At 43.3% G+C, this 8,518-nt stretch overlaps 1 protein-coding gene across 1 annotated transcript in view; it reads right to left on the bottom strand.

Annotated features, from left to right (window-relative positions):
• Positions 1–8,518, bottom strand: part of LAMB4 (laminin, beta 4) — a gene marked incomplete at its 5' end in the record, with an annotated part of 26,987 nt that overhangs the window by 16,837 nt on the left and 1,632 nt on the right. The window contains 8 exons of the mRNA XM_009076697.1: positions 10–74; positions 1,247–1,478; positions 1,694–1,837; positions 3,470–3,603; positions 3,653–3,714; positions 4,691–4,811; positions 5,432–5,553; positions 6,740–6,925. Of these exons, the coding sequence (XP_009074945.1) occupies positions 10–74; positions 1,247–1,478; positions 1,694–1,837; positions 3,470–3,603; positions 3,653–3,714; positions 4,691–4,811; positions 5,432–5,553; positions 6,740–6,925 (1,066 nt within the window). The remainder of the gene's footprint in view (positions 1–9; positions 75–1,246; positions 1,479–1,693; positions 1,838–3,469; positions 3,604–3,652; positions 3,715–4,690; positions 4,812–5,431; positions 5,554–6,739; positions 6,926–8,518) is intronic.

Raw genomic sequence — 8,518 nt, 5'->3', positions numbered from 1 at the left:
TAGGTGGCCCTGGGCACATGCAGGGGCGACAGGGCTGTCCTTCCAGGGGGTTTCCATAATAGCCATCCATGCACCTGTCAAAGCAGTCAACATAAACCACTAGAAATTGTCAAGTGCTCCTTTCAGTCCATCCAGGTGAATCAATTTATATGTATATATATTTAAATTAACATTCCAGGTCATTGTAATGCTATTTTCATTTACTGGTATAGGTATGTCAAACCTCAAAGATGTTCTAAAATGGCAAATCAGAGCTGCATTCCCAAAATCTGGAGCAAAAGAAAAAGACATATGTTTTCTTTACAAGGAATATTTCTGAAGACTTTCACCTAACCTGGTGGGAGGCTTGCAGGGCTCCCTGAGGGCTCAGCCACCCTGTCCACCACCCAACCCCCTGTGGTTCTGCAGCAGCTTCTGAAGCATCTTCAGTCTTTGATCTGCTTCACTATGGCAAATGGGAACACGTTTCTCCATATGGATACAAGCCAGGCTAAAAGTCTTGGCTATTTGATTATCCTCACCCTGGGATCTGGAGCTCCTGCAGAGGCACAGGGCAACAAGTACTTCAGTCTCCCATTTTTAATCTATCTGACACCCACAGGCTCAATAGCCAAAGGCTGTATTGTCTAAAAGCACTGCAAGAAAAGCTCAATAGGTTTCACGGGGAAATCCCCTGAAAAGTGAATGGCAAGGTACAATCTAGCCAAACCAAACTAAATGAATTTATTTTTGATGTCTGTGTTGACCTCTGATACTGCTGCCAGTGTATAGAATAAAAAAGAGGAGCACTGTTCTGAGTGGAGCTGGAACACGTGGGAAAAGTCATTTGCTGGTCATATGGAACTGATACGACCAGCAAACAGGGCATGTTTATTTAAGCTCCTCACAGGTAACTGCGGGTATTAAAATGAGTATTCAGCATGAGGTTAGCCTAACCTCATGCTGAATTTGAAATTTGCAAGCTGGCAGCAGTCAGTGTAGCTGACTTTGTGCCTTTGCATGTCTCCAAGCACACAGCACCATTGGCACCTGTGTCCAAATGCCTGCTTGCAGGCATCCTGCTGCAGTGCATTGCATGCAGTGCCAAAGAAAGAGATGCCTGACACTCAGGGCCAGTTTAATACTGGTTTAGGGATGTGCTTCCTATTAAGGTCATCGATGCATTTGTGGCTCCCCAGCTACACATGCATTTCAGAGCTCACCAGTGCTTAGGTGAGCTTTGCAGCACTGCTGCCCATCAGCTTACCTTTCACAGTGGCTTCCAGCTGTAAACTCACGGCAGTTGAGGCACACTCCAGTCAGGGGCTCACAGAGCTCAGCATAGCCATTACACAGGCAAGGACGGCAGAGGGGAAAGCCAAAATATCCGTGCAGACAGCGACTGCAGCGCTGACCATCCACCCCCCGACGGCAGGAGCACTGCCCTGTCACCTGGTCACACAGCGAGCTCAGGGAGCCTTGAGGGTGGCACTCACATGCTGGAAAACACCAAAAGGAAAGCTGAACGTGTTCCCACCCGCTCTGCTCGGCACTGATACTGCTCCAAGACAGCCAAGCAGCAGGGATGGAAAATCCATTTTATGCACAGTTTTTATACTGCTTCACACACAGAATCTTGGGTTCAAAGCCCTAAAAAGTCGGGGCATGCATGAAGAGCCAGGTAGTGGCACTGGTACTGCTCCCAGGTACTCACCATAGCAGCCGTGGAAGCCAAAGCCATAGCTGCCCACAGCACAGGTGTCACAGCAGCGTCCCACCACGTTGGCCTTGCACTGGCACTGGCCCCCCAGTTTACTGCAGTTGGCATGCAGTGACCCTTGGGGATTGCACTTACAGGCTGCCAAGGGGAAAGAAAATCAGAACACAATGAGTGTTACTGCTGTCGTCAACTTGCTGGTTTTACACTTTAGAATAGGAAGCTTACAGGCTGCCAAGGGGAAAGAAAATCAGAACACAGTGAGTGTTACTGCTGTCGTCAACTTGCAGGTTTTACACTTTAAAATAGGAAAGAAAGAGCTTGATCATTCTCATCAGGGGTTCACTAATGGCTTGGATTATTTGATGCTGTAGCATCAATGATGATGGTATACCACATACCAGCACAAGTCTCAGTGTTGGATTTGCCACATGCCAAGGGGAAAGAAAATCAGAACACAGTGAGTGTTACTGCTGTCGTCAACTTGCAGGTTTTACACTTTAAAATAGGAAAGAAAGAGCTTGATCATTCTCATCAGGGGTTCACTAATGGCTTGGATTATTTGATGCTGTAGCATCAATGATGATGGTATACCACATACCAGCACAAGTCTCAGTGTTGGATTTGCCACATTCAAGGCACTGCATTTGGGATAGGACAGAAAGGGCATAGCAAAATGTAGATCCAAAATGGAGAAACCCTGAAGTCTAGAAGGGTTTGATATAAATCTGTGTCTAGCTGCAGCACTGGACATGACCTGCAAGCTGTACTTAGACAGTCAGCATCTGTGTACTGTTTGTGGTTTTCTGAACACCTTGGACTAACTTGTTGAGTGAAGATGGTCTGCTAACTCACAGAGGATGTTTGTCCAGGATGCTCTAGAAAGCACTAGAAAGCCAAAGTACAATACATCACTGGGAGAATCCCATCACTTTGGGAATCAAGTTCATGGGGAGTTAGCACAGCCCAAATTTAAACTAGGGAGGTCTGTGGCTGCCACAGTCATGAGCACATTGCCTGATGTGTGAGTGAGGCATTGGTCCTTCTAAAAATTGCCCAAACCAAGCAGATACTACCAGTTTGGAGGCATTACTGCAAGGAGCTGAAAGAGCTGCTGCATCCCTGAAAGGAGCAGGCCACCAAAGCTGTCCAGAAAGGCCCCTCTTGTTACTGGAAGTGCAGAGAAGACTTATTTCTCTGGGCCCAACACTTGGGATGTTTCCTGAGCCACCAAGTCCAGCTACCCTTTCCATGGTGGGTCCAGGAGGCTTCCTGAGAGCTTCAAATCCCACCTGCCACTGCCCTCTTGCTGGAACACCACTGAGGTTTTCTTGGTGAATCTCTTCCAGTACATCAACTTGTGTGTCATCATGCCTGGAGTCCTACCAAGGCATCCAGGGAGAAGGCTTGAAAACTTTTCTGTCATTTTACCTCAGCCAGAAAAGTAGGAAAATTACTGCTTTGGTCATCTGGTGAAGCTGCATCCGATGGAAATGCTCTTCAGAAAACACATGAGCACTGCCACAGACTCTGCCACGCTGCTCCATGAAGCTCATCAGGTGTGATGAACTCCAAGTCATGCCAAGTGAAGGTGTTGGCAGCACACGCAGTGTTCAGTGGGACGTGTCCTGCACATCCATACCTACCACATGCTGATTTGCTTCACTCACCTACACCACCATGGGCTGAGAGCTCTCCAGTCAACATATCCTACTAACTCAAGGGAAAACCAGCAACTGTCCAAAGGAGCTGCCTGTGCATGTTGGTCCTTACCGACGGCCCCGTTGTGGATCCGGGCTGACATGCTCACTATGAGCCGTGCACATGCTTCAGGCAGGACATGAGGCCCAACTTCAGATGCAATTTCAATACAGTGATACTTCTGGTACTCATCTAAATCCTTTTCACTGCATAAGTTCTCCACAGAGCTTTTCAATACAGTGATACTTCTGGTACTCGTCTAAATCCTTTTCACTGCACAAGTTCTCCACAGAGCCGATTCTGGGAATAAGTCCAAGCTTTGGCATTAAGAGGGAAAAGGAAATATTTTTGCTTAGATATATGGCAAACCAGAATTTCCCATATTCTCTTAATGTGCTTTGCATTGCAAGGAGTAATTGCCAGGAGCACCAAATCAGCTGTTTCCAAAGCTGCTGTTGTGCCATTCTGTCATCTAAATTCACGTTTATTCTGACAGTCTAGACATTCCCTGAGTTCTTCAAATAAAAGTGACTGTGTATAAAAAAGTAAAATTATAATAAGACCTCAGGTATATGCTCAGACTGGTTTTACTTCTAAGAGGTGCTCTGTTAGTGACTCCGAGAGCAGTATCTGGCCAAAAATTTTACTTGTATTACTGAGATAGAGAAAAATCAGCTGCAGGTTCTATGTCCAAGTATGGCCAACTCTTGTTGGGTCCAGTTCTACAGAAGTAATTAGAGGAATGGACCTAAAAATATTTATCTCAAGAGACAGACCCAAAACTAACACCCAGTTCCTGACTTAGTGGAAACTTGGGAAATATCTGGAACTGATTCCCAGGAAGTACACAACCCATTTTACATTTCCAAAGTCATCTTTAAAAATATCCACAATCCAGACAAATTAAAGACGTTTTTAAAAAAGCTACATGATGAAGAACTGCACAAATTTATATCCCTAACCACAGCATCTTGTCAGCAGATGTGGAGTGTTTGCATAATTAATGACAAACAGATAGAGATACATACTCTGACTATCCACATATGCAACGAGTATGACTTAATGAGCTATTATGGTATTGCTCCATGAAAATTAAACCAGATACAATTCTGGCTTTCCATACAAAACCATGCAAGCACAGTGCCAAGGGAGGTAAGCAGAAGCATACCTTCCTGGATTTCTATTAAAACACACTATAAATGATTTAAAGCTATTTTTAATAAGTCAGTGCAAAAAAAAAAAATCGCAGTGGTATAAATACAACCTTAAGGGACTCATGGCAGAACTACTTACTGAGTCAATCAAGATGAATGATTTTGCCCTTGTGGCAGAGGCAGAGGGCTGAGAAAAATACACGTCCACAGAATATTCTGCTCCTGGCTCCAGGCAGACTGGAGTTTGCAGAACTGCAATCCTGTTTAGCAGAAATGAAGCACAGTTATAGCCAGGAGTCAGGACAAGGCAGGTTTACAGGATGTTGTGAGCTCTCCCTTCCCTCTCTGCCTGCATCCTAATGCCTGCAGCCTGGAGCAAGCCCTGCTGCTGTGTGCAGCACACCCAGCCCCATGCTTGCAGGCTTTGGGAAAGCTGCATGACTTCTGCCAGGATGATTCTCCAAGTGCAATTCAAACCTGGGGAGATTAAACTGAAAGTGGCAGATTTTACTACTTCAAGCAAAGGGGTTTGAAACTCACTGTTCATATTTGTCCTTTCCTCTCCCTGTTTGATCAAGACATCAGTCACATACTCTTGGCTTCTCTCTAGCAGCAGTTGGATCTTCACCAAAACAACAACTAACCCCATCAGGATCTCAGGCTGCTGTCCTGGCTTGGGCAAACCTTTGCCAGACTAAGGACTGGAGCATCAGACTCTTCCTTAGAACATACGTGGTATTGTGGTGTGACAGCGACAGAAAGGGCCACATGTGTTTCTGATATTTCTGATATTTCCACTTTCCCACACATTTGTTGCTCTGCAGCACTGCATTATTTGTACACAGAAACTCTACAGGCAAAAGGACAGAAACAGTCATACCTCTTTGTAGCTGGGAGAGGCAACACATGTGACTCCTGTGGAAGGACCTTGTTTTTGCAGCGTTGACCTGACAAGATGCCAATGGGCTGGATGGCAACACTTGCTAGCCAGTCTTCCAAGGACTATAAAAAAAAGACAAAAATTAGGGTATTCTTCTGTATCTGAAAAAACTACTTTCTCTTTACCAGGGATAATGAAAGCCATATGAATGACTGCATACTGCAGTGGCAAAACGGATTTTCTCTTTGCTCTTTACAGCACTAAAACCCAATGTTATTTGTGAAAAGTGCACTGTATTTGCAATGGCTAATTGAACAGCAGAGACAGAAATGGGACCTCAGCTGGTTCAAATGGAAACAGCTCTGTTAAAGTCATTGGAGCCGTTTCCTTTCTTAGTACAGTGTTATTCCAGAGATATCCTTCATTAGCTGCCTCCTCACACATTTAATAAGGAATAACAAACATAAAAGGCTTTGTAATAAATGTGTTTGAAATTCAACTCTTCAATCCTTAGAAGGAAAAAGCTACATCAAACCAGACCATCTATCACTGAGAAATTGTTCCTGCATTTTAAGGCACTGGCAGTTTTGTTTGCCTCAGAGTGACAGTCAGAGGACAGAACACAATAGACAGAGGGATAATCTCAAGTGGTGGGACTGTCCCAGAGAATTGCAAAGCAAAAGACTAAGGCATATACAAATGCTGGTACCAATCAAACTGTGTTTTTGAAGACATGGGTGCGGACTTGGGTTTAACCAGATTTGGATTAACAGATTTCCCTAGACATGTCTTCATCATTGAGAAATCTCCAGGCAAAAAAATAATAATTTGGCTATTTTCCTACAATTTTCACACATCTCAGAGTCCAGCTGAAGCAACTGGGAAGCTGGATGCCTGCAAAAGCCCTGGATAAATATGTACTTAGATCACTCCTGCCTGTTCACATTTTCCTGCCCAAAAAATCCCAGCTGGAGATACAGGATGCCCATGTAAAAGGAGCTGCATATGTTTGATTCGTGAACATGTGTTTAATTTGTGAACAAAAGTCCAGTCCAAGCAAAGGTGCTGAAAGAGAAACTCCAGAAGATGAAGTCTTGACTGATGCTTAGAAAACCCTTGTAGGGCTGATTTTGGATAATTGAGTGGAAAGGGTTAAGGGGATCAGGGAAGGACATGTTACTTGGTTGGTAAGGGTGAAAAGGGAAACAATTTTAATTTTAAAGAGTAGGACAAATTGCTCATCCTACTACTGACAAAATGGACCCTCCATCCATCATAACATCACAAGACGCGAGAAAACACAAGTACCTCAGGCTCATAACGGATTGTGATGTCAAAGTCCATAGCAAAGGGAACGTTGTTGATGGCAAATCTCAGCCCAGCTCCACTGGGAACACGGGCAAATCCTGGTCCTGTCCATGTGACAGACCGATCAGTGCTGGGCTGCCTGAAAACCACCACCGGAGCCGAGTCCTCTCCAAATGGCACTGCACCCTGCAAAGACACACTGACATCATCAACAATGCACAGAGTCAAATGGCAGGAAAAAAACAAGCTCAGGAAAAAGAAAGGAAATACTTTTGTCATGTTGTTCACTTATTTTGGCCATCAATTAGCCTCATTTTCTGAACAAGCTCAAGATGGATGATCTAAGAACCTTTCCAAGTCTAGGATGTTTAGGGTCACACGTAAAGAAAAGCTTCCTAAAGCTTTGCAACAACAGCAATGAGAGGGACTAGAATAATCCATCCATCTCTAAATATTTGGCATCCCCAGCATTCACATTGCAAATCTTAAACAGATTAAGCTTGATTTCATACATGGTTGGACTTTTCATTTTAAGCTGAATAAATAAATAAATATCAATACTTACAGTTACTGCACTTAAGTGCAGTAGGTACCATGCTACTGTCTTGGTAAACTTGTTGGAAAATGGAATATGTTGGAAACATCTTGCAAACAAACAAACAAAATAAATAAATTTACTTTTCATGGGGACTCTTTTCTTCTAAACAATTCATTGAACCTGAGCCTACAATAGCAGTGGACATAGCAGAGCAAACCTGCTGGTGTGAATTATAAAATGTCCTGTGTACCAAAAAAACTGATTTAATTTGTGTCAGGATTGTAATGTCTAGGGCTGTGAATCCCACGTGCTCAGGCACTTCCTTGCCCTCTGTAACAAAATAAAAGTTTATTATTTGGTGGAAACTTAAGTACCTACTCAAGTACCAATTTACCTGTTCCAGTCCAGATTTTCTTCCAGTTCGTTTCTTGCTCCTGTTTAACACAATCTTTCCATTTGCAATCATGAACTCATAGCCTTGTTTCTGGAAGTAGATGTCACACCTTGGAAGAGGGCTTGGCTGAACCTATGAAGTAACGGGAGAGGAGCAGCACTGTCTCAATCATGCTGCAGGGTAGGTAAACAGCTAAATGAAAATGCACCTTCTTAAAACAAGCTCTGTTCTCTGCTGGGTGAAACTCTAACCTATGGCCCAGCAGCTGCTGGAAACCCTCATCCCTCACTCCCTTAAAATTAACTTGCACTTCCTCTCATAAGCTAAGTCCCAGACATCTGTTTTCCATTTAATTATTGGACTGTAGGATGATTACTGGTTGTGATTATAGCTAAATATTTGTGGATTTGACCTGCAAATAAACATTTTTATTATTCTTTCTCTATAGCTTCTGGACAACACATCAGAGAAGAAAAGTTAGTAAAAGTATAGGCAGAGGAAGGGATGAATTCCAGGCTTGTATTCTGCATGGGGAACAACTACTCCCAAGTTGAAGGGGAAATAAATAAATAAATAAATAAATAGAAATTAATTTTTCTAAAAACATTACAGATGGATGCCAAATTCCTGAGGAAATTGGCTCTATAGCTTCTGGACAACACATCAGAGAAGAAAAGTTAGTAAAAGTATAGGCAGAGGAAGGGATGAATTCCAGGCTTGTATTCTGCATGGGGAACAACTACTCCCAAGTTGAAGGGGAAATAAATAAATAAATAAATAAATAGAAATTAATTTTTCTAAAAACATTACAGATGGATGCCAAATTCCTGAGGAAATTGGAATCAGT

Source organism: Acanthisitta chloris, unplaced genomic scaffold (genome assembly GCF_000695815.1).
Source record: "Acanthisitta chloris isolate BGI_N310 unplaced genomic scaffold, ASM69581v1 scaffold13480, whole genome shotgun sequence".
NCBI classification, from domain to species: domain Eukaryota; kingdom Metazoa; phylum Chordata; class Aves; order Passeriformes; family Acanthisittidae; genus Acanthisitta; species Acanthisitta chloris.
Note: the sequence above shows the minus strand (reverse complement) of the source record. Positions and strands in the feature narration are given on the sequence as shown.